Source organism: Podarcis raffonei, chromosome 15, assembly GCF_027172205.1.
Source record: "Podarcis raffonei isolate rPodRaf1 chromosome 15, rPodRaf1.pri, whole genome shotgun sequence".
NCBI lineage: Eukaryota > Metazoa > Chordata > Lepidosauria > Squamata > Lacertidae > Podarcis > Podarcis raffonei.
This window is the reverse complement of record NC_070616.1, coordinates 1967253-1992622: the sequence shown is the minus strand read 5'-3', so window position 1 is coordinate 1992622 and position 25370 is coordinate 1967253. Positions and strand designations below refer to the sequence as shown.

At 51.7% G+C, this 25370-nt stretch overlaps 1 protein-coding gene across 2 annotated transcripts in view; it reads right to left on the bottom strand.

Annotated features, from left to right (window-relative positions):
- Positions 1 to 3109: 3109 nt before the first annotated feature.
- Positions 3110 to 25370, bottom strand: part of ANKRD13B (ankyrin repeat domain 13B) — a 38281-nt gene continuing 16020 nt past the window's right edge. For both annotated transcript variants that reach the window (XM_053366901.1, XM_053366900.1), the window contains exons 3-15: positions 19180 to 19304; positions 18384 to 18429; positions 17716 to 17859; positions 16743 to 16932; positions 14864 to 14930; positions 14563 to 14644; positions 14034 to 14098; positions 10725 to 10855; positions 10434 to 10591; positions 8898 to 9056; positions 7514 to 7677; positions 6098 to 6174; positions 3110 to 3739 (exon numbers count right to left, since the gene is read on the bottom strand). In XM_053366901.1, coding sequence (XP_053222876.1) covers positions 3517 to 3739; positions 6098 to 6174; positions 7514 to 7677; positions 8898 to 9056; positions 10434 to 10591; positions 10725 to 10855; positions 14034 to 14098; positions 14563 to 14644; positions 14864 to 14930; positions 16743 to 16932; positions 17716 to 17859; positions 18384 to 18429; positions 19180 to 19304 — 1631 coding nt within the window. In that variant the 3' untranslated portion in view covers positions 3110 to 3516. The remainder of the gene's footprint in view (positions 3740 to 6097; positions 6175 to 7513; positions 7678 to 8897; positions 9057 to 10433; positions 10592 to 10724; positions 10856 to 14033; positions 14099 to 14562; positions 14645 to 14863; positions 14931 to 16742; positions 16933 to 17715; positions 17860 to 18383; positions 18430 to 19179; positions 19305 to 25370) is intronic.

Sequence of the window (25370 nt, the reverse complement as noted above, 5' to 3'; positions counted from 1 at the left end):
GAGCTCCAGACGCTCTAGGAGGGCTACACCAGGGGAGGTGTGTTTTTCAGAGAGAAGGGGGGAGGAATAAGAACTGGAGAAAACCCTTAGCTGCAGGATACAGACCCCATAAAGCCAGTGGTCGTGGCTGAAACCTTCCACTTCAAAGCCACTGGCCTGGTTCAGCAAACCATGGTTTACTGTGACCTCCGCCAACTTCCGAGCTCTGTCTCAAAGAGGAAAAGAAGCGAAGAGTTTGGGGCAGGGATCTGTGGGAGAGCAGAAGACAGCGAGGCGGGTTCAGGGCCGTCACGTGGAGGATGGAGCAAGCTTGTTTTCTGCCGCTCCGGAAGGGAGGACCTGAACCCATGGCTTCAAGTTACGAGAAGGGAGATTCCGACTCAACATCAGGAAGAACTTTCTGGCGGCGAGAGATGCTTGGCGGTAGAACAGGCTCCTGGCAGGTTTGTAAGTGGGCACCTGGCGCCTATGATCACGTTGAGATTCCTGCATTGCAGGGGGTTGGACTAGATGACCCTCGGGGGTCCCTTTCAACTCTATGGTTCTTTGCTGCTAGGGGGCACCAAGCTGCACACGTCTCCGCCTTCAAAATCAACCTGCCCATTTACACTGACTCAGGTGTAGGCAGCAACCGGAGCCCTGGAGATGTCAAGGAAAGCTTGCCCCACTTCCTGGGCTTGGGGGGCGCTGCTTCCTCCCCCCACGCCTGGCACTTAGGGTTCCCCTTGCCCTCCCTTTGGAGTTTGGAAGCCATGTTCAGGCAAAAACAGCATTGCAGCATTGATACCAAACAGGGAGGGTCTGGAATCAGGCAGGAGAAACCTGGGTTTTTGAAGAGCAGGGTTCGTAAGTGCACTTGGTGCTGGACGGCAGGGAAGGGCAGAGGCTACTAGCTGAATTGCGGTCTTCAAATTAAAACAATCTAGAATTTATCTCCAGGATCCACCTCTAGGTTAAATTATCCCAGTGCTGTGGACTTTCAAAATGCAGGGCTGAAAGTGGCGTCTCCTGCACCCTGCCTCTCTATTGGGCCCTGGGAATCCCCAGGCCCCGCCTCCTCCTTAGCCCCACCCCTGCCTAGAGGCTCCACCTCCTTCTGGCCACACCTCCTCCCTGCAGGCCCCACCCTCTCCCTGCAGGCCACACCCTCTCCCTATAGGCCACACCTCCTTGGCCACACCCTCTCCCTACAGGCCACACCCCTCACTGCCCCTGCTTTTTACTCTGCTTGAAGATTTCTGCCTGGAAATGCATCCTGGAGCTCTGGTCCTGCCTCCCATGGAGGATAGAGCAGAGTGAACACAGGTAAAACGTGCATCCTTTGCTCCGCCTGCTTTCCCCCAGCCCCGCCCACCACCGTCCTTCCTTGTCAATCATCTCCTGCTTCTGTCCATAAATGTGCACTGATTTTGCTGCTCTGATTCAAGCGCAAGTTTAAAAAAAGGCTTGTGAAGGGAAGACCCACTGAAGGGAGGGGGGAGGCTGTGTGCTATCAAGGTGTGCAACGTTTTAAACTTAAACCAACACCTTGCTGCAATTCCGGCATTGCAAGAGGTTGGAGTAGATGATCCACGGATCCCTTCCAACTATGCAACGCTGAAGTCCCTTTACAATACCTGTCCATTCTGCCATTTTATTCTGCCCCCCCCCCCGCTTGTGACATTGATGGTTTCTCCCAGGCAAGGGGAATAAATCAATACATTTTGGGTGGAGCTGGAACCATGGAGTTGTACTCAAAGCTGCTCCTCCTCAGAGTAGACCCATTGGAGCGAACAGATATGACTGACTTGGGTCCATTAATTTCAAGGGTCTACTCTGTGAGCAGCCCCACGACTCCACCTTGTCACTCTGCTTTCCTGCCCATCAGCCACATGTATTTCTGGTGCCAGTGAGGGCTAGAACCTTGCTGCTTTTAAATGAAAGCTGTTAGTCCGAACTAAAAATGACATTAAATTCTCTCCCGGTTAGTTAGTTAGTTTGTAAATAATGAGCAGCCCCACAGACTGCTTTGAAGACTGGGGCTGGAGAGATTAAGCAGCACTTGAGAACCTGTTTAAACCTGTCTAACGCTAATTTTCCATAATCTGGATTCACGGGGGGTTGGACTAAATGACCCTTTCGGGTCCCTTCCAACTCTACAATTCTATGGCTCCAATTAATTTTAATTTTCTATTTTTAAATTCCCCCCTCCAGAGCTAACAACTTCTGTCTTCCTCCCTCCCAGAGCTAATAGCAGTTGGTGAAGGTGGGTTTTTTTTTGGGGGGGTGTGAATTATTGTTATTGCTTTCTATTGATTTATTGGTTTATTTAAAGTCTGTATAAGATACTCTGTTTTTTAATGCTTGATGTTTTGTTGTGTTTTCATATATGTTCTCAGCTGCCCAGAGTGGCTGGGGAAACCCAGCCAGATGGGCGGGATATAAATTGAAAAAAAATATTATTATTACAGTCGTACCTCGGTTTTTGAACTGTTTAGTTCTCGAACGTTTTGGCCCCCAAAAGCCGCAAACCCGGAAGTGAGTGTTCTGGTTTGCGAACGTTCTTTGGAACCCAACGTCTGACGTGGCTTCTGCGACTTCCAATTGGTAGAAGCCACATCCTGGTTTTCGAACGTTTTTGGAAGTTGAACGCACTCCTGGAACGGATCCCATTCGAGAACAGAGGTATGACTGTATTAAGAACGTGAGAAGAGCCTGTTCCACTAATTTGTCCAGTTCTCTTTCAAAGCCATCTAGGCTGGCGAGTTAAGTATGGTCAGGCAATGTAGGACATTAAACAGCTCCTATTTCCACCCTTGAATTCCCCCAATTTCCAAGGCCAGCGACTGCTGCATAGAACCCCCCCAACCCCCCCAAAATATCCACTCTGGCCCGATATTGATTCCCACTCCCTTTGCTATACTCTGCTGGTGCCCAGAATTGCAGAAACACACACAGCCGCCCCCCTGCCCCTGGGAGGGTGGGATGCTTTTCATGGGCAATGCATAACCGTGAGGACGGATCCTGCCCACTGCAGGATGGGGAAGACACCCAGCTAAGTCCGGCAGGCTGTACAGAGACAGGGATGAAGTGTTTTGAGTGTGTGTGTTGGGGGCAGGATGCATTTCTGCTTCTCTTCTCCCCCCCCACTTTGCTCCCCTAAGTGCCTCTGCAGTGCAAAAACCTCCAGTTCGTTGAGACTTACCTGCCTAGCCCCCCATAGAGGAGTGGGGAGGCCTGTTAAATGGCTCAGTGTTGGGGAGGCGGGGCGCATTTGGCGCCTCCCCAGTCGGGTCAGTATTTCTACGCCCCTCCCCCGTCCCCCAAATTCTTCCATTCCTGGCCCCCCCACCCCAAATCCTTGCTGATAAGTCACTTGGCATGGCTGAGAATTGAAAAGGAGGGGGGTCCTCAGAGTCTGCGGAGCTCTGGCGCCACCTGGAGGCAGGCCAGGGGATTGTGCATGGGTGCTGCCGGCTGCCCACCATTACGCAGCGCCCCCCCCCCCGGATCATTGGGTGTGGGGGGGGTGTTCTGCTACTGTTCGGTGAGTGAGAGGCGCAGGATCCGCTCGAACTCCTCCTCTTCCTGCCGCGAGCGTCGCTCGGCTTCCTCTTGCTCCTTTGCGGAGAGCTCCATGGCCAGGCGAAGTTGCTCTGCGTAACTGGGCAGCGGGTGGCTGGGCCCCCTGCCCGCCGTGGGCACTGCGGGGGGCTGCTGCGGGGTTGTGGGGCGGGGCGGGGGCGTGTGCTGGGGCGTCCTGGAGGAGCAAAGGAAAGAGGCTGCTTAAGTCTGCAATTCAGTTAAATGATATAGGTCAAACTACAAGAAAGAAGATTCCACCTAAACATTAGGAAGAACTTCCTGACAGTAAGAGCTGTTCGACAGTGGAATTTGCTGCCAAGGAGTGTGGTGGAGTCTCCTTCTTTGGAGGTCTTTAAGCAGAGGCTTGACAACCATATGTCAGGAGTGCTCTGATGGTGTTTCCTGCTTGGCAGGGGGTTGGACTCGATGGCACTTGTGGTCTCTTCCAACTCTATGATTCTATGATTCTAAGGGGAGACTTATTCTGCTGCCGGAATGGAATTACAGTGGTACCTTGGCTCCCAAACTCCATCCATTCTGGAAGTCCATTTGACTTCCAAAACATCCGCAAACCAACTTCTGATTGACTGATTGGCCCCAGAAACATTGCTGACAGCCAAAACGGACATTCGGTTTCCAAAAAACGTCCACAAACCAGAACACTTACTGGTACTTGCAGGTTTGTGATGTTCGGGAGCAGATTTGTTCAGGAGCCAAGCCATTCGGGAACCAAGGTACCACTGTATAACATACACAGATTTTGATTTATTTCACTTTGTGAGGATGTGGGAAGAGTCCTGTTGGAACAGGCCAAAGAGGGCCCCTCGAGTGCAGCATCCTGTTCCCACAGAATCATGAGGGCTAGGAACTTGTCTCTTGAAAACAAAAATGAGCTTCTCCTAAAGCTGAATTCTATAGCTAACGTTAAAGAGCAGAGCCTGCTGGATCAGGCCAAGCCAAAATATTCCCACATTGCAAAGACTAGATGATCCTCGTGGTCCCATCCGATTCTACAAATTCTATGATTCTGTGGTTCTGAAAAGGCCCCTCGCATCCTGTTCTCCCAACAAGCTCTTCTGATGTGAGAATGGACAGTTTTACTGTGTTTACTACACTGAATGCTGGATCCCACCCACCCACCAACCAGCCATGGACAAGAACATCTACCGCCAAGACAACGTTGAAAAATACAACCCTTCACCTTGTTCCCTCTTTCAACATATTACAATACGAAACCAGTAACCACTTAGAAAGGATAATGCTTCTCCTCCCCTCTACAATTTTGCCAGTTCCATCCTCTGATGTTCTTAACACTTATACCATAATAAAAGATGTTCTTCTTTTACGAATGAAGTGGTCCACAAAAGCTTGGGGCCGTAATAAAATGTGTCAAGCCTTTAAAGTAAAACAAGACTCTTTGTGGATGTTGACAAACAACTGGGAGTCAACAACCGGGAGACAAACGACAGTGGGAACACCCAAAAGGTGCCTTAGGTAAAGGTAAAGGTACCCCTGCCCGTACGGGCCAGTCTTGACAGACTCTAGGGTTGTGCGCCCATCTCACTCAAGAGGCCGGGGGCCAGCGCTGTCCGGAGACACTTCCGGGTCACGTGGCCAGCGTGACATCGCTGCTCTGGCAAGCCAGAGCCGCACACGGAACGCCATTTACCTTCCCGCCAGTAAGCGGTCCCTATTTATCTACTTGCACCCAGGGGTGCTTTCGAACTGCTAGGTTGGCAGGCGCTGGGACCGAGCAGCGGGAGCGCACCCTGCCGCGGGGATTCGAACCGCCGACCTTTCGATCAGCAAGTCTTAGGCGCCGAGGCTTTTACCCACAGCGCCACCCGCGTCCCTTACTATGGTCCTTATTATCCTTAAAGGTAAAGGTACCCCTGCCCGTACGGGCCAGTCTTGACAGACTCTGGGGTTGTGCGCCCATCTCACTCAAGAGGCCAGGGGCCAGCGCTGTCCGGAGACACTTCCGGGTCACGTGGCCAGCGTGACAAGCTGCATCTGGCGAGCCAGAGCCGCACACGGAAACGCCGTTTACCTTCCCGCTAGTAAGCGATCCCTATTTATCTACTTGCACCCGGGGGTGCTTTCGAACTGCTAGGTTGGCAGGTGCTGGGACCGAGCAACGGGAGCGCACCCCGCCGCGGGGATTTGAACCGCCGACCTTTCAATCGGCAAGCCCTAGGCGCTGAGGCTTTTACCCACAGCGCCACCCGCGTCCCAGATCCTTATTATCCTTACTATGGTCCAATTAGGTCTCTGAATCAAAAACAAATCTTTGGCTAACTAGGAATGGACTTTTGCATCAGCTCAATGCTGAAAACAAATCCCTGAGCTCAGAGGCACTCTGTTCTTAAAAGTTTCCCCCAATGTATCTTTTGCAATTGGTTCTGGCTGGAGGGTTTGGGGGGTTCTGTTAAAGAAACCCAAAGCAGATCTGACCAGGGTGAAGTTTGCCCGCCCCTGTTGTAGAGACCCCAGAAATGGAGAAGGGATGTTGTCAGAAGCATCCTGCGCTCACCTGTCGACTTTGCGCCCGTCTTGGGACATGGGGTGGGTGCCTGGCTTGCTGTTCGTCAGGGCCTCCCAAATGGTAACCTGCAGGGGACGAGAGGGGATGAGGTGGGGGGGCGGCAGAAGACGTTTGCTCCTCGATGCACCTGAGAGCTCGGACCCTCACTTTTCTGCCCGCTTTTGTACTGTAGTTTAGCGTTCTGCATACAAGTGGAAGAAACAGGAAGGTTCTCCTTCCATTTCCAGCTGACCACAGTTTAGTGTTACGTCCCAATCCGAACAAAGCATGGTGAGTTGTGGTGGTCATGTGGGATTGCTATGAGGAATTATGAAAAATGAAGCAAGCTATTGTGTCAGCGGGGAAAGCATCGCTTTGACTGGGTTTGAGTCATTGACATGATTTCTGATCCAATCCCACAAGCCTCTGCATCTCTGCCCCATTTTCTCTATGCCTGACATAAACAGGTAGCTTTGATGTAGCTTTTGTTAATCTTTAGGCAGATCTTAGGGCCAGGAACAGAGTTCACATGGAGGTGGTAAAATGCCTGTCTTTCCTTTTATGACCTCCGGGGTTTGCTAAATGCATTCCTCCTTGGTTCCTGTTTATTTAGCCTGAACATGTATGCATGCTCAAATAGGAAATATTTCTTTGTAATTAAGAGGCTTCCTCTGATCTTATTTTGTCCCCACGTGGGGATTTTTTGAACTGCTCAGAGGAAATCTGATTGGTTCTTACAAACGCTGTGTTAAAGTTCTTTTGTGAACCTGGGCCAGGGAGTGGGCATGCGCACTTTCTCCGAAAGGTCTTGCTGGTCAAGCCTCGTGTCTATTGTATTAATCAGGGTCCAGTCCTTCCTTTATCTTCAGAATGCAACAGTTAGTCTTAAGCGTACTTTGTTCAACTGTGGTTTGCCGAAACCACAGTTTCTGAAGCTGGCTCATTCCTTTTAAACTGTAAGATCAACTTCAGTTTAGGGTTCAGGCATGAAGGGACGTTGCAGACAGAAACAGATGCACCGGAAGAAAAGAGGGAAGAGAGTGAGAGCCCAGAACCACTGCATGTCACAGCAAACCATAGTTGATTGTTGCAACCAAATCAGCCCTTGGGACTGTCTGCAGACCAGACTTCTCACTGGCCTGTGTAATGATGCCTCCTTGCCTGGAAGCAACAATGCACATATGGATGAGACCCATGTCTGGTGTGCAGCCACTGACAGGTTGTCACTAGGTTCCCCAGCCTTGATTTAGCAGATTACTCTCGCTCTCCCCTACGCAAAGCTCTCCCCTCCAGCCAGGCTCCTGGAGGTCCTTTGAGACGCCAGAATGGGGTGTCTGCCAGTGACTCTTCTGCATGCAGAATAACAGATCCCCCAAGCCCTACAGCTCTGGTCTCGGGGAACAGGGGAGGGATGGAGAGGCCCACCTGGTCATACTCGCTCCCAGCTTCTAGCAAACTCTGCTGGATGGCGAATTGGAGGAGGTCGTCGTCGTCTTCTCCCCGCAGGGGCTCCGGATGGGTCCCAATGACGCTGTAGCCTCGCGGGGCCTCGAATAGAGACGGGTCCATCTCATAGCACCGGCAGGAGCCTGGGGTGTGTGTGGAGAGGATCAAAGCCACAGCACAGCCCCCCTGCCAAAGAGGTCTCGCTTCATCAAGCCTTGCTCTGCTTACTCCCCACCCCTGGAAAATGTACCTGCGCCCTCCCCCTTGCTCTGCCGAATGGGGCTTAGGACTTCTGCCCTGAGTTTCCTCTGGTTCCCTCAGCTATGGATCTGCTCTGTATTTTGGAAGGTGGTTTTTCTGTTTGCTGGAATCAGGTTTTGCAGGAGAGCTTCCTAGACCAAGGAGCAGATTCCTGCCTGTATTTGGAGACGGTCAGACGCCATCTTGAATCAAGATGGCGGGCTGCATCTTTCGAAACTGCAGTGGAGAACAGCCTTTACCAAAGGTGTCATGGGCTTTGAAGACACTCAAACTCAGGACGCATGGGAGAAATGTGCTAGGAGGAAGGCACACTTGGCAAACCCTCACCGTGATCAACTCCTGCCCAGAAACCTATGTCCCCACTGTGGAAGGATGTGTGGATCAGGAATTGGCCTCCACAGTCACTTATGGATTCCTTGTTAAAACCGTGTTTATGGAAGACAATCTTACTCGGCTACGAGTGATTGTTGCTGAAGGCTGAAGTAGAAGTAGAAGGAGAAGAAGGAGAAGGTGATTTTAAACACTTGTTTCCAAACTGCACTGATTATTATAATTTTGTTTCTGAAGCAATTTTGGGCACATGGCCCCTAAGTGGTGTTATGATTCCTTCTGAGTGCATTGGAGATTTTGTATCTTGCTTCATGCCCCCTCCATTCCCTTTAAAAGCCCCCCCCCCTTTTACATCTATTTCCCTCATGCCTCATACAGCTGAGGGGACCCCCCCTTCAAAGGCTCCCAGCTGTTTCTTCAAACAGCACATAGCTAATCTATGGAACTCACTGCCACAGGAGGCAGTGACAACCACCAACCAAGACGGGTTTATAAGAGGACTGGACAAATTTGTGGAGTAGTGAAGGGCTGTCGATGGCTGCCAGCCACAATGGCTCTGCTCTGCATACACAGACAGAGGCAGTTAAGTTTCTAAATCCCATTTGCTGGAAACTGCAGGAGGGGAGAGGGGTCTTGTGTTCAAGTCCTCCTTGTGGGTTTTGCTTTGGGGCATCTGGTTGGCGACTGTGAGAAGAGGAGGCTGAACCAGATGGGACATGGGCCTGATCCAGCAGGTTCCCCTTATGTTCTTCCTCTGCCCCCCCCAACATACCAAGAGAGCTGGAGCTGCTTATGCTGGAGCGATCACTGCCTGGCGACGGGGCGTCACTGCCGGGGCTGCCGGCCCCTCGGATCGAGACCACGGCTTCATCACAGCCGTTGAGGTTTCCAAAGGTGATGCGGGCATTGAGGATGTGGAAAATGGGGATTTCTAGCCGGGTGGGGAGAGAACGAGAGAGATTAGGTCTTTTATGGAACATTAGTCCTACTCAGAGCCACTGAAATGAATAGACATTACAACAACAACAACAACACATTTTATTTATACCCCGCCCTCCCTGGCCAGAGCCAGGCTCACAGTGGGTAACACCAACAAAATCACAGTAAAAACATAATACGGGGGGAAAGGGGGAGAGAAAAGGGAAAAAAACCCAATTTAAAATACAGGTTAAAATGCAATTTAAAATGCAGCCTCATTTTAAAGTAGCCGATAAATCAAGACCATAAGGGGAGGGAAACATAAGGATCAGACTGAGTCCAAACCAAAGGCCAGGCGGAACAGCTCTGTCTTGCAGGCCCTGCGGAAAGATGTCCAGTCCCGCAGGGCCCTGGTCTCTTGTGACAGAGCGTTCCACCAAGTCGGGGCCAGTACTGAAAAGGCCCTGGCCCAATTGAGACCACTCTAACCTCCTTGAGGCTTGGGGCCTCCAAAGTGTTGTTATTTGTGGACCTTAAGGTCCTATCTGGGTTGGCACCCATCTGTCTCTGAAGACAATGGAGTGCGCCTCCAGTGGGGCAGATGACAGGTTTGTGAATAGGAATTGGGGGGGGGCATGTTGCAGGTGGGAAAGAATAAGAAAATGTTGGGTGTGGCATCTCCAATCCCTTTATTGATGAGAAAACCTCTGCGTAAATGCAGCTCAAAAAGCAGCCGAGGACGGAGGGGATGACCTCTCTGCATTTCAGGCCACGAATGTGAGCACACCCAGTGTTGTCTACAGCCCTGTCTGCCCAGAATTAGCCGTGATTCCTGCACTGCTGGGGGTTGGGCTAGATGACCTTGGACCCCTTCCAACTCCATGATTTCTGGGCTCTCTTGCCTGGAGTGAAAGGAGCATTTTGTAAAGTCGTGGAGTTGCAAGGGACCTTGAGGGTCACGTAGCTCAACCCGCTGCAATGCACAAGCGTGAAGGACAAGGCATAGCTGTCAAGCGTCCCTTATTTGGTGGGACAGTCCCTTATCCCAGAGCCATGTCCCGCTGCTGTCCCTTATTGATGATGTCCCTTAAATAAGCTACTGAAGGTAATGGGGCCCTTTCTATGTCCAGCTGTCCTTTGTCAACAACAAATTGTTGCTGTTTTTTTGTGTTGAATATATGCTATATGGTAATTTATGGACCTAATAGGTATCCATTTGCACGCAACAAAATATGTATTTCATCAAAGTAATTGTTGACCCCTTATTTTGGCTGCTGATCCCTTATTTTCGAGGCTGCTGGTCCCTTATTTTCAAATCTGTAAGTTGACAGCTATGGGACAAGGACCAACCAGCCCAGCTCTGCCCGGGTTGGGGGGGGTCTCTCCTCACCGATTTTCACAGGGAAGCCCGGGGGCAGGCGCAGAGTGATGAAGTCCCGCAGCTTGGCAAAGAGGGCGTTGCTGACGGCCATCAGGTCAATGATGGGGGCCACCTGCTCAGCCAGCGAGAGAGGGTGGTCTTCGCAGAGCCACAACTTCGCCTTGAACCTGACGGAGAGAGACAGAGGAGCCCGGGGGGAGGCAGGAAGAGAGACTGTGAGCCCTGCGCTGTCCTTCACCCCCCCACCCCACCCAAAGGAGTATCTCCCTCCCTCCCTGCCACCCAACCAGCCAGCCTCACTTCTGCGTCTTGGTGGTGAGTTCAATGGGGCGCCCCATATCCCGGCTGCCCAGCTCAAAAGTGGGATTGAAGTATTCCTCCGGCGTGATGGCTGTGGGGTTGGCGTGGCTCAAAGTTTGCGTGATGAGAGCCTGCAGGGAGAGAGAATGGAATTGGAATTGAAATAATTTATCGTCACAATTTGTATACCGTGAGATTACACAAGCACCCCACACTCAGGTCTCTTAGTCTTTTTTTTTAAATGCTTTTTATTAAGTTTTCTTTAACACAAACAAAACAAAATAAATACACTAATGTTCTACAGCCTTATGTACACTTATTTTCTCAACACTCTGTCAAGTACGGACTTCCCTCCCTTCAGAGGTTTCATATTAATCTTTCCTTTTTTCACATACTCTTAACACCATCCTATTCATGTCATAAGATTTATTTAAATCCTACTACAGTCTTTAAACTTCTACAATTATTCCGTATATACTCCACAAATTTACTCCATTCACTTCTGAACTTTGTTTCCTCTTAGTTATGGATTCTGTGGATCAGTTTTGCTAATTCCACGTATTCAACCGTTTCTGTCAGCTCTCTTAGTCTTAATTCCGCTTGTTTACTGACGCACACCCACCAAACCTGAAAGTCCGTTGCCCTGTTGTTGTCTTTTCATTCAGCAGCCTAACAGCCCCCGGATAGAAGCTGTTCTTTACCCTGTTGGCGCAACTAATCAGGCTTCTATATCTTCTGCCCGAGGGCAGGAGATCAAGAAAGTGCCGGCCAGGGTGTGAATAATCATCCCTGAGAATTTTCCTCACTCTCCTGAGCCAACGTTCTTCCGCTATTTCATCCAGCAGATTCACGGGACAGCCCATAATATCTTGTGCTGTATTCACCACCCTCTGTAAAGGTAAAGGGACCCCTGACCATTAGGTCCAGTAGTGACCGACTCTGGGGTTGAGGCACTCATCTTGCTTTACTGGCCGAGGGAGCCGGCGTACAGCTTCCGGGTCACGTGGCCAGCATGACTAAGCCGCTTCTGGCGAACCAGAGCAGCGCACGGAAACGCCATTTACCTTCCCGCCAGAGCAGTACCTATTTATCTACTTGCACTTTGATGTGCTTTCATACTGCTAGGTGGGCAGGAGCAGGGACCGAGGAACGGGAGCTCACCCTGTCACGGGGATTTGAACCGCCAACCTTCTGATCAGCAGATTCTAGGCTCTGTGGTTTAACCCACAGCGCCACCAGCGTCCCTACCACCCTCCATAGGCACTTCCTATCAGTTGATGTCAAACCAGCGTACCACACCGTGATGCAGTATGAATGGACACTTTCTATTGTGGACCGGTAGAAGGAGATCATCAAATGTTGATTGAAATCGTTCTTTCGCAATACTCTGAGAATACACAAAATCAGAGAGTTGGAAAGGGACCCCTGGGGTCATGGGGTCCAAGCCCCTCCAATTCCAGAAGCGCGGCTAAACAATCCCAGGTGGGTGGATAGCCAAGCTCTGCTTAAAACCCCTGATAGAGGAGAGTCCGTTCTGCTGCTGAACGGCTTCTACCATCAGGAAGTTCTCCCTAATGTTGGAATCTCCTTTCTTATAACTTGAATCCATTGGTTTGGATCCTATCCTCCAGAGCAGGAGAAAACAAGCTCGCTCCATCTTCCAAGTGGCAACCCTCTGGATATTGGAAGATGACTCTCCTATCTCCTCTCTTCCAGGCTAAACATAAGGTAAAGGTAAAGGTACCCCTGCCCGTACGGGCCAGTCTTGACAGACTCTGGGGTTGTGCGCCCATCTCACTCAAGAGGCCAGGGGCCAGCGCTGTCCGCAGACACTTCCGGGTCACGTGACCAGCGTGACATCGCTGCTCTGGCGAGCCAGAGCCGCACACGGAAACGCCGTTTACCTTCCCGCTAGTAAGCGGTCCCTATTTATCTACTTGCACCCGGGGGTGCTTTCGAACTGCTAGGTTGGCAGGTGCTGGGACCGAGCAGGGGGAGCGCACCCCGCCGCGGGGATTCGAACCGTGATTGGCAAGCCCTAGGCGCTAAGGCTTTTACCCACAGCGCCACCCCCGTCTCAAGGCTAAACATACCCAGCTCCTTCAACCATTCCTCATCAGGCTTGGTTTCCAGACCCTTCATCATTTAGGTAGCCCTCCTCTGCGCATGTTCCACCTTATCAATATACTCCTTAAACTCTAGTGGAGGACTTTGGGTGGATGTCGGCACTCCAGACACTTTAGGGGGCGGGGGGTGCAGTGTTTGGGAAACCAAGGCAAGGTTGGAGGGAGGGTATCCTAAGAAGGGTTTGTTGCTTGGCCAAGCCTTGGTTTCTGTTTGAGATCCTTTCTATCCCACCTTACGAGGGGGACAGCGAGTCAGTGAAGGCATTGTGGTTAGAGTGTGGGACTGGGACCCCGGGGAGACCTGGGTTCGAATTTTCCCACTTGGCCATGAAGCTCTCACTGGGTGACTTCAGGCCAGTCAATCCCTCTCAGCCTAAACTACCTCGCAGGGCTGTTCTGGGGATTAAATGAGGAGGTGTGGAGAATGAATGAATGAATGAATGGAACCATCATCAGCAATAAAACCTGAAAAAACGGACAGGGGCCTTTTTCAGCCTTAGGGCCACACTGCCTTTCAGACAAGCTTATGGGGGCCACATGCGAGAGGTTGGTGGAGCTGGAGGCAAAAGGGGGTGGGACGAGAAATGCAAATTTTACCTTCATGCACTAGGCTGGTTTCTACACAAACATACACCCTTTCTGTCCTCTATCCCGGAGCTGTTAGCAGAGCTCAGGATGGGGCAAAAGCAAGGGGCAGTGAGGGGCGTGGCCTGGGTAGGGGGCGTGGCTCAGGAGGGGCATGGCCTGGGTAGGGGGCGTGGCCTGGGGAGAGTCCCGTGGGCCAAGCAAAGAAGCCTGAAGATCCACATCTGGCCCTTGGTCTGAAGATCTCCAGCTGTGCTGCAAAACATTATTAGAGTGGTACCTTGGTTTACAAACTTAATCCGTTCCGGAAGTCCATTCTTAAACCAAAGCGTTCTTAAACCAAGGTGTGCTTTCCCACAGCAGCAGGGGACTCAATTTACCAATGGAACACACTCAACCAGAAGCAGAACATGTTCTGCTTCCAAGGCAAAGTTCACAAACCAAAACACCTCCTTCTGGGTTTGCAGCGTTCTTAATCCAAGTTGTTCATAAGCTAAGCTGTTCTTAAACCAAGATACCACTGTACAACAAAAGGAGCCTTCAAATGGCCTCTGGGGTGCAGTGTCCCCCATACCTACTGCCCCCACTTATTACTCACCCCATTGTTGGGGCCCACATGTTGTTCGGCAATGCCCAGGAAGGACTGGAGAGGGGTTTTCCCGCCTGCAAAAGACAGACAAACCAGTAGAGCTTTTTTCCCGGGCTGGGAACCTGTGGCTTTCTCAATGCTCTCGGTCGTCAGCCCTCATCCCAGCTCTGAGACTTTGGGAACGGGCCGCAGCTCAGCAGTAGAGCATCTACACATAGGAAGCTGCCTTGGGCTGAGTTGGTCTCATCAAGCCCAGTGTTGCCTGCACTGACTGGCAGCAGCGGCTCGCCAGGTTTCCCAGCGATGGGTTTTGTCCTACCTGAAGATGCCTTTGAAGACTCAACCTGGGACTTGCCACTGAGCTACAGCCCTTGACTTTTAACTGGACTGGCAATCGGTTAAAACGCGGGTGGTCCGTCCACCGCAAATCCACTGGATCACCCTCAGCTTAGGCTCTAGACAGAGGCAGTGCGGCTCTTGGGTATCAGGATTCAGCCTGCCTTGGAAGACCCCCGCAAGGAGAGGTCAAAAGGCTTACCTTTGGTTTTTCCTTTGTGCTGCTCCGAGAGATGCTCAGTCCGCGTCCGAGTGATGAGCTCTACATTGGAAGCCCCGTAAACCTGAAGAGGGAGGCAGGGGAAATGCCAAAGGTTGCTGCCGGTGGCTCTGGGAAAGTGCAACTTCCCTTGGCTCCCAACATTCCCTGCAGCAGCTTCAAGCTCCTCGTCTTCATCGATAAAGCTCTCTGCTTCCATCGCCCTGACTGTACGGTCCTTTGCTTACTCTCTCTACTCAAAGACCCTTCTCCTGCGAAGATACTCGCCCAGGCCGGTCCTCACCTTGGCCTCGTACCCGTTCACCACCTCCGTCTTCTCGCTCCTCCAGCCCAAAATACCCGTCTTGTTCCTGGAACGGAGAGGGGAAACAACAGCAGAGGTGGAGATTAGCTCTCTCTCCCGGCCACGGAGTAAATCGCCACTCAACTCCAGTTCAAAGAGGAAGATGGGGAGAGGCCAGGGAAGCCCAGTCTTGGGTGCAATTTGGATGCCAAGAGCAGCTGCTCCTCTTCCAGGAGAAAAAAGAAAGTCACGGACCCGAGAAATTCCACAAAACAAATGAAATACCGTGAAAATCCCTGAAACGAGAAGTTTCAAAAAGCTTAATTTAGAAAAACCTAGAATTGTACAAAACGAGGTTTGTAGCCGGCATCCCGTTAAGGCTTTGTACAATTCTAGGTTTTTCTAAATTTTCCCTTAAACTTTTTGATTTTTATTATTTAGTTTATTTCTATGAGATGATATTTCTAGTCGATTACTTCTCGTTTCAGGGATTTTCGCGGTATTTCATTTGTTTTGTGTAGCAGCTCCTCTTCCAGGGGCAGAAGAACAGGCCTCCACCGTGGAAGCAATCAGCTGGAGGAGACGTTGGTTGGAGACGCCTACAAGACGGGTTCTCACAACTCAACCCAACCCAGCATTTTCAAAACGAGGGCCGCATATTCTCCTGGGAAGCCTCTCAGGGGCCAGATCCCGGAGGCAAAAGAGGCAGAGCAATGCTTGAAAGTTCTCCCTTTGTCTAGTAATAATAATAATAATAGTAATTTATTATTTGTACCCCGCCCATCCGGCTGGGTCTCCCCAGCCACTCTGGGCGGTTTCCAACAAAGATTAAAAATACATTAAAATGTCACACATTAAAAACTTCCCTGAACAGGGCTGCCTTCAGATGCCTTCTAAATGTCAGGTAGTTGTTTATCTCTATGACATTTGGTGGGAGGGCGTTCCACAGGGCGGGCGCCACCACCGAGAAGGCCCTCTGCCTGGTTCCCTGTAACTTGTCTTCTCTCAGGGAGGAAACCGCCAGAAGGCCCTCGGCGCTGGACCTCAGTGTCCGGGCAGAACAATGGGGGTGGAGAACATCGCAGAGGAGTAGGAGAGCTTCTACTCTCTCTGCCATGGACTGGCTGGATGCAGAGGAGTGGGGGGAGGCAGCAGTTGGGGAACCCCCAAGGGGAGAAGGCTCAGGGCCAGGGGAGTGGTCGTGGGACAACAAGGACTGGTCAGAGGCAGACAAGGGAGAAGACTGGGAGGAGGAGGTGTCGGAAGCTAAAGAGGTAAGGACTTAGTGAGGAGGAAGAGGCTGGGGCCAAAAGAAATCCAGAATCAGAGGCGTAAGTGGAGGCTGTAGAAGAGTGGGGTCAAGAGGAAGAGATGAGGCAGGCTGCTGAAGAAGCCAGGGACCAGCTCGTCTCCCCCTGACCGCCCAGAACCAGTAGAGGTATGAAGAGGGCGTAGCAAAGACAGCCAAGATGAAGGACCCTCAGACTGCTTGGAAAAGACCTGGGGGAAGAGGAGATTTAGGGAGCTGTGGGAAGGTGGGGCCTCGCAACTGCCTCCTTGGGGCAAGTTCTGCTGGGAAGAGTTGCTGTGACCACTAGGCCTGCGCCGTTTTGTTTCTTTCACTAAAGAGTCAACTTCACCGACACCTTGTGAGTTGTGGCTGACCTGCTCCCAGCACCCGCCCCCCCCCTCTTTCCAGCCCAGCAAACAGGAACGATCAGGCAAAAACACTCAAGGAGAGGGTGAAGGAGGGGCCAGGAAAGGGGTGTGGCTCAGGAGAGGGCGTGGCCTGGGGAAGAAGGCGTGGCTTGGGCTACATTTGGCCCACAGGACAGAGGTTTCCCTCCCCGCTGCTCCAGAGGATGCGATCCTGGCTCACCTCTCAAAGGCAATGTTGCGTGTGTCCAACTGGGTGGCGACCACGGGGGCCAGGAGGCGGCCCATCACCTGCTCCTCCGTGGGCTGCACCATGGCCAGGAGTCCCTCCCGGTCGTGGGCGGCCAGTGCCAGCGTTTCGGTGTAGACCACTTGCCGGTCGTGGTCAATCTCCATCACGACGGCGCTGCTGTCTGCGGGGCAGAGGAAGAGAGAGAAATGACCGGTGCCCTCCTGAGAGGGATGTATCCTGACAATCTGGCTTGGCCAAAGGGGGGGAAAAACCAGTGGAGTGTGCGGTCCCTTAGGGAAAATACGGCACTGCTCCACCATCCTCTGTCTGATCTCAGCCACCCCACACCCAGCTGCCTTCTTGCTGCCTGCCGGTCTCTGGGGCTGCCAGCTTCCTTCAGTCCCAGTGAGAACTCAGCAGGGAGGAGGAAGACGGGGACAAAACAGGAGTAAGTTGGCTCTGGCGCCGCCTGCTGTCGGGCTCCCTGCCTTCTGCCCCATCTGTGCCCAAAGGGCAGCAGCTACCATGGGGCGCAACCTAACCCCCAAATTATTTATTTCTTTGATAATGTGTATACCCCTCAGTATCAAACAACAAAAAACCCCACACAAATTGTAGCAACTGCAGCAGCAACGCTGCCAGATGCAACAATACAACTTCAGGAACAAGCTTTTCTTCACCCTTCAGCCTAGCCTACCTCACAGGGTTATTGTGGAGGCGACAGGCTGCCTCAAGGCCCTTAGAGCAGGTTAGAAATACAGAGCAACTATACAATCAAGACATACTTTATATAACTCATCATGATATAATTGTGCCCCATTTCACAACCATGCACTCCGTGGTCCCCCAAAAGCACCGACTTTCCGCAACGGGAAAGTGTGGCCCCTGAATCTCCCTCCTTCCTCAAGTTCCCTTCCCTACGGGGTCCCGGGACGCGAAGCGGCTCAGCTGAGCTCCCAACAACCTTGTCCTCGGAAGATGAAACTGCGGCTGCCGCGCTGCCACGTCATGTGGTCGAAACCCAGGAGCGTCGTGTCCACCCGGAGGTTCTGTCCACACTTCCAGACCTTGTACGTGTCGCTGGGGCAGATTTTGGAGACCAGGGGGACTGCCGAGGAGAGGGGAAGAGAGGCAGCATTAGGTGTCGGTGCTTCTACATCATCTCCCAATTTTCCCTGCCTGGTTTTAACTTTTCTGTTTGGTTTTGGCTGCATGGTTTTATGTATTTTTGCTGATTTTTAATGGTCTATATAAATAAAGATCTCGCCTGCTGGGGCAAAGCGTGTCCCCATCCATGACTCAGAGCTCCCCCTAAAAGCCTGGCTTGGAAACCCCTAAGTGGGGAGGGGGAAAGGACTCTGTGCATGTTCAGAGGTGCTCTTGAATTATCCCAAGGATGCACAGAAGGCGCTGAGGGTGGAAGATAAACCCCGATTTACGATGATGTCCTGATATCACTTTTAACAGGGGAAAAGGCAGGATGGGAAGTGGGGGCATGTTGCTTTCAATGATGGGAGGGGAAGCCCATACCTCATACCCAAATGAACCCAAAGTAGTTATTATTAATGTTGTTACATTTATTCTTATTAATCCTACAGTTGCTTTTTATTATTATTCTGCATGCAAACATACCCCAGCTCGTAAATTCCCATTTCATCTCCACGTAGAAATCTTGCGCCTGGTGTAAGGAGAGAAGAGGTCAAAGGTCAAGGGCTACAGAGGTCAAAGGGATGCCGGATGCCTGGGTTCACTCTTGGCCCAGCCGTAGCCCAATCTTCTAGGTATGAGGCTTGAAAAACTGGCCTCTAGCCCAACTACAGTGGTACCTCTAGATACGAACGGGTTCCGTTCCGGAGCCCCGTTCACATCTAGAAGTAAACGTATCTAGCGACAGCATGTCTGCGCATGCGCACGTCATTTTGAGCGTCTGCGCATGTGCAAGCAGCGAAACCCGGAAGTAACATGCTCCGTTACTTCCGGGTTGCCGTGGAGTGCAACTCGCTCAACTTGAAGCACATTTAACCCGAGGTATGACTGTATCTCTCTCTGTGATTCATTCATTTAAATGTACAACTAAAGTTGCCAACTTTTTTTACCACCCCTGACTACTCTGCCTTTAACAACAGCTCAAAACCCCAGGAATTAACAGACAGGAACATTTACACCTGTGTTGGACTTCAGCTCCCATCACAACCCTGTTTTGGACCACTCTGGCTGGCACTGATGGGAGTTGTAGTCCAACAGAGGAAGAGAGGAGAAACAGAGGCAGTGGAGGGGATGCATTTACTTCTGACAAAAGGCTATAGGTCCCTGCCCTGAGGGGGTTACAATCTAGAAAACCACCGGCAGCAGAGATAACCAAGAGAGCATTTTCCTTCTCCCTTAGGGATGACGATGGCGACGAGTTCCAGGAAGCCCCCCTGCCTACCTTGCGCAGCCTCTCAAGCAGGAGGGGGATGCCGGCCAGGCGCTTGATGGCCCGCTGGTAGTCGCGGTAACGCAGCACCAGCTGAACAAGCTCCAGATCCCGGGTGCTCACCGCCTCCTGCAAGACTGTGGAGGGAAGAGCAAAGGAGAGTCGGGCTGGGGTGAGGCGTTCTCAAAGTAAAGGAAGGATTGAACTCTGATTAATAAGAATACACACAGAGGCTTGAACCAGCAAGACTCTGGGAAGGGTGCGTCTAATAATCTCTGCCTCCAGCCCCTGGCCCAGGTCGTTTTATTCACAAAAGAGCTTTTTGCAGAGTGTTCGTAAGAACCTGTCAGGGAACTGCCATCTGAGACGCAGGAGGTGAAGGGGCTCACGGAGGGTGAGAGAGACCATTCAGCTGAGGAGGGGACCAGCAGGGGGAGAAGTGGAGTTCCAAGGGAAAGTGAGTCGGAGGGAGGGCTCAGAGACACTTCAAGCGAGAACAGTGGGGAGGTTTCAGGACATCCTATAGGGACACCCACTCCTCGCCGGAAACTGTCACGCCGAGAGTCCAGAAGACGCGTTTCCGTTAAGGAGCTTTTATGCTGGAAGAAGTTCCGTAAACGCCCACTGTCCGATTCAACGAGCGACTGATGGAGCCATGCTTAAGGAGCTCCGTCACAGACAGAGGTTTGTGGACTTAGCCAAACTCTGAGGGACTAGGACTTTACGCACAAGCAGCTCACCATCCCATCACAGCAATCGGACAGTCCCTGAAAGCAGCTTGTGCAGAGAGGCATCATGAGCAACCCAGCCGGAGCCGGGGGAGCAGGAGGAGCTGGAGAGGGTCCAAGCCTGGAAGAAAGGTACAGGGTGTTGGAAGTCCAGCTAGCACTGCAAACGGCGAGGCTAGAGGAAAGGAGGGCGCAGGATGCAGAAAAGGCAAAAGGCGCTACACTAACAAGAAAGATGCCAGGTTTGGTGCAGAAGTTTGGGGGGGACCCCAGGAACTACCAAGCCTTTAGGACAGAGATGCAGTATGCTCTCGAACTGCAGTTTAACGACTTTCCCGACGAGGCATCGCGAGTGGCGTTTGTGATTGGCCATCTCGAAGGGGGGGCGAGAGACTGGGTTAGACCCCTGATGGCAGGGAATAGTGAAATGCTGAAGGACACGAGGAAGTTTTTTCGCGCCATGGATTTGATGTTTTCCAGCGAGATTGAACAGGGACTGGTGCGCAGACAATTGATGGCTTGCAAACAGGGTAGCCGATCGGTGCGTGAGTACTGGACTGAGTTTACAATGTTGATACATAAATTAGGGTGGGACCTATCGGCGGAACCCATTCAAATGCTCTTTGAAGAGGGGCTTTCTTCGGTGGTGAAAGACGAACTTTCCCGAGCGCCCAGGGCGGAGTCTATGGACCAGCTGACCAAATCAGCGCTGACCATTGGAGCGCGCCAGGAGGCAAGAGCCTTGGAGAAGCGGGAGGGGAAAGGAGAGCGTTGGAGGGATTTCCGCATTCCAGAGATTCCAGAGCCGAGTTTCCCGCCAGGAGAGCCGATGGAAGTTGGAACAGCGCGCACGCGCGCAGTTTCAAATCCCAGTGAAGGGAGGAAGAAGGAGGAAAAGAGCGCCAAGAAATGTTATCTGTGCCAGCAGCCAGGTCACTTTGCCAGAGTCTGCCTGCAAAGAAAGGAATGGCAAGGGATGGCGGGAGCTGTTGGGGGGAAGGAGGAGGGAGTCCAGGAGCCAGTAAAAGCCAACGCCTGGCTGCCACCGTCAGGGCACTGCAGCCAGGCCAAGGAGCAGTAAAAGTGCCCACTCCAGAACCTCCAAGACCAGCCCTAGTAATAGAGGTGTTGCTAGAGCTGGCAAACGGATACCCACTAAAGACAAAGGCGCTGTTGGACTCAGGCAGCTCCTGTAATTTTATGAGTAAGGAGTTTGCAGCTGAACACCAGATACAGATACTCCCTTTAAGCAACCCCCTGCAGGTGACCACGATCGATGGGAGGGAGCTGTTGGGAGGAGAAGTTAGCCTACAGACCGTCCCAATGGTTATGAGGGTGGCCAGGCACACCGAAAGGATAGCGTTCAATGTGGCCACCCTGGGAGGGGCTCCCGTCATTTTGGGAATGAGCTGGCTAGCGTTGCATGACCCGCTAGTGGGCTGGCATCAGAGAGTGGTCTCCTTTGGGTCAGCACATTGCCTGGAACACTGCAGAGAAGGAAAGGTGCCAGAAGGGGCAAAAGCCTTTCTAGCAGGGACGGAAGTGGCGGACAAAGGGAAGGTGCCCAAACAATACGCTGACCTGAGCAAGGTCTTCAGCGAAAGGGAAGCAGATAAACTACCACCGCATAGAGACTTTGACTGCCAAATTAACCTGGTCCCTGGGGCCCAGCTCCCCGTGGGCAAGCTGTACGCCATGTCAGACAGGGAAATGCAGGAGTTAAGGGAGTTTATTGATAAAAACCTGAAGAGGGGCTTCATCAGAGAGTCCAGAGCGGTGGGGGGGAGCCCAGTGTTTTTTGTGGACAAAAAAAACACGGATAAACCCAGGCTTGTAGTGGACTACCGGCGGCTAAATGCCGTGTCAGAACCAGTGACTTTCCCCATGCCCAGGATTGATGACATTTTGACCAGGGTGAGGAAGGGAAAGATATTCACGAAACTGGACCTGAGAGGGGCATACAACCTGATACGAATAAGGAAAGGGGATGAATGGAAAACCACCATGTTCACCCCTTTGGGGGCTTTTGAATATCTCGTTATGCCATTCGGATTGCAATCAGGCTCCGCCTGTTTTCAATCGCTCATGAACCATGTCCTGGGACCTTTGCTCTACAAGAATTGCGTGGCCTTCCTCGATGACGTGCTGATATATTCAGAGAATGAGGAGCAGCATGTAAAGGATGTCAGGGAAGTGCTGAGCCAGCTGCAAGCAAACCAGCTGTGGGTGAAATTGGAGAAGTGTCAGTTTCACACCAAGGAGGTGGAATTCCTGGGGTACCGCTTATCAGACAAGGGATTAGCCATGGATCCAGGCAAGGTCCAGGCGGTGCTGGAATGGAAGACACCGAAAACGAAAAAGGATGTGCAAAGGTTCTTAGGGTTTGGGAACTTTTACCGTAAATTCATCAAGAACTTTGCCCACTTAACGGCTCCCATCACGGACTGTCTAAGCAGCAAGAAGAAATTCGTTTGGACGGCGGAGGCGGAGCAAGCATTTGAGGAATTGAAAAGGGCATTCGCTTCGGAAGAACAGCTCCTGCATGTGGATTTACAAAAACCCATGAGAGTGGAAACTGATGCCTCAGACCGGGCGGTGGGGGCGGTGCTGCTTCAGCCAGGGAGCAATAAGTCGGAATGGAGACCGTGTGCCTTCTTTTCGCGTAAGCTGAACAAATCCGAGAGGAACTACACCGTATATGACCGAGAACTACTCGCCATTCACGAAGCGTTCCGGAGATGGAGACATTTACTAATTGGCGCACAGCATAAGGTGCAAGTGTGTACGGACCACAAGAATTTGGAGTATTGGAGAACGGCACGAGTGCTCAACCAACGACAAGTGAGGTGGGCCCAGGAGTTCTCCAAATTCCATTTTGAAATCTGCTATGTGCCAGGTCCAGAAAACATTAGAGCGGACGATCTCTCACGCAAATCCCACAGCGGGGCATTTTGGGCAACACAAGACCATGTGGTTGGTGACCAGGGAGTTTTGGTGGCCCAAGGTGAGGGAGGATGTACGGGAGTATGTGAGAAGGTGTGACCAATGCCAGAGAGCCAAAGGAGAAAGGCGGGCGCCAGCGGGGTTATTAGAACCGTTACCCACACCAGAACGACCGTGGGAGGCGGTATCGATAGATTTTATGACTGATCTGCCCAAATCCCAGGGGAAAACCGCCATACTAGTCGTAGTAGACCTGTTAACTAAGATGGGTCACTTTGTAGCTTGCTCACATGCAGTCACGGCGGAAGAGACAGCGAAATTGTTTGTAGAACATATTTTTAGGCTGCATGGCGCCCCCTTGAGGGTGGTCTCCGACAGAGGGAAACAGTTCACGTCCAGATTCTGGAGGAAACTTATGAGCTTGTTGCACGTAGAGGTCAACTTTTCGACTGCCAGGCACCCTGAGACCAATGGGCAGGCGGAGAGGGCAAACGGTATCCTCCAACAATACCTGAGGTGTTATGTCAATGACAGAGAGAACGATTGGGTCGAAAAGTTGGCGCTAGCGGAATTTGCTTACAATAATGCAGAGAATGTGTCCACCGGGATGAGCCCCTTTTTGGCTAATTATGGGTGCCACCCCAGGGCGTTTCCAGGGGGAGGAGGGGAGAGATGGAGTGTCCCGGCCGCTGAACATTTTGTAGAAGAGATGGAAGCGATCCATCGTCAACTCCAACTCAACTTAGAAAGGGCCAAAGAAAAATATAAGAGGCAGGCAGACAAGAGCAGAAGGGAAGGTGAAACCATTAGGGTGGGGAGTCAGGTCTGGCTATCAACCCAAGGGTTGCCGTTCAAGGGGGGTTGCAAGAAATTGAGACCCAAAAGATTGGGACCATTTGAGGTCATCCAACAGGTCAACCCAGTGGCTTTCAGACTCCGGTTACCGAACCACATGAAACTGCACCCAGTATTCCACAGGTCATTACTGTCACCATATAGGGGGGAAGGTGAAGGGGTATCCACACGGGGGCCAGCCATAGAAGAAAGGGAAAGCAGCAACCATGTGGCGGAAATCATCGACTCCAGGTGGAAGGGTAATCAGGTGGAGTATTTGGTCGCGTGGGAAGGGGAGCCGGAGTCGGAAAACTCCTGGGTGACGGCAGAGGAGGTCCGTGACGAGATCTTGATCGAAACGTTCCACCAAAGGTTCCCCAGGAAACCTCAGCCAGTAGCGAGGTTCCGGAGGGAGTACTTTGGCACCACCGACGATGAGGAGGAACTGGAAGGATTCAGGGAATCGGAGTTGGAAGAAGGAACAGACTCCGATGAGGAGGAGTACTTGGAAACCGGAAACAGCAACAGGTGGAGGGAAGTGTTCGAAACTTCGGAAGATGAGGGAGGTTCCTTCAGGGGTTTTGCTCCCTCGCCTCCCGCAGAGGAGGGGAGGGAAGGGGGTGAAGGGGGCCCTGGAGGGGAGGTGGATGTCAGGGAACTGCCATCTGAGACGCAGGAGGTGAAGGGGCTCACGGAGGGTGAGAGAGACCATTCAGCTGAGGAGGGGACCAGCAGGGGGAGAAGTGGAGTTCCAAGGGAAAGTGAGTCGGAGGGAGGGCTCAGAGACACTTCAAGCGAGAACAGTGGGGAGGTTTCAGGACATCCTATAGGGACACCCACTCCTCGCCGGAAACTGTCACGCCGAGAGTCCAGAAGACGCGTTTCCGTTAAGGAGCTTTTATGCTGGAAGAAGTTCCGTAAACGCCCACTGTCCGATTCAACGAGCGACTGATGGAGCCATGCTTAAGGAGCTCCGTCACAGACAGAGGTTTGTGGACTTAGCCAAACTCTGAGGGACTAGGACTTTACGCACAAGCAGCTCACCATCCCATTACAGAACCAATCAGATTTCTTCTGAGCATTTCAACAAACCCCACGTGGGGACAAAGTTAAACTACCAAACTAATTAAGCACACATATGGTAAACAAAACAGAACTACAAAGGAGTGCATTTGGCAACCCCTGAGGTCATAAACAAGCAATATACATGATAAGAAGGATGGCCAGGAAGACAGCGATCATTATCACCTTCAGGTGAGATCTGTTTCCTGGCCATAAGATTAACATCCTAAGATTAACATATCAGAAAAGCTACATCAAAGAAACTTGCCCACTACTGTATCTTTATGGCCCAGGATGCATGCCTGGCAAAGCAACTGGGCTGTGTACATGACTTGTCAAGCAAGAGAAATGGGCAGTAGAGGAAATGGCCAGAGATGTAGGATTGTGGGATTTGGTCAGAAATTATTGTCAATGAATTAAACCCAGTCAACACAATGCATTCATCATGGATACAATGGCTTGATGCATATTTTATAATTCCTCATAGTAATCCCACCTGACTCCACACTCTGGATATTTGCACTCCTACACTGGGAGCATCTGGCATAAAGTTATTCCCGTGGTTTAGTTGGAATCTCATTTCTTGCAACTTGAAACCATGGGTTTGGGTCCTTTCCTCCAGAAAACAAGCTTTCC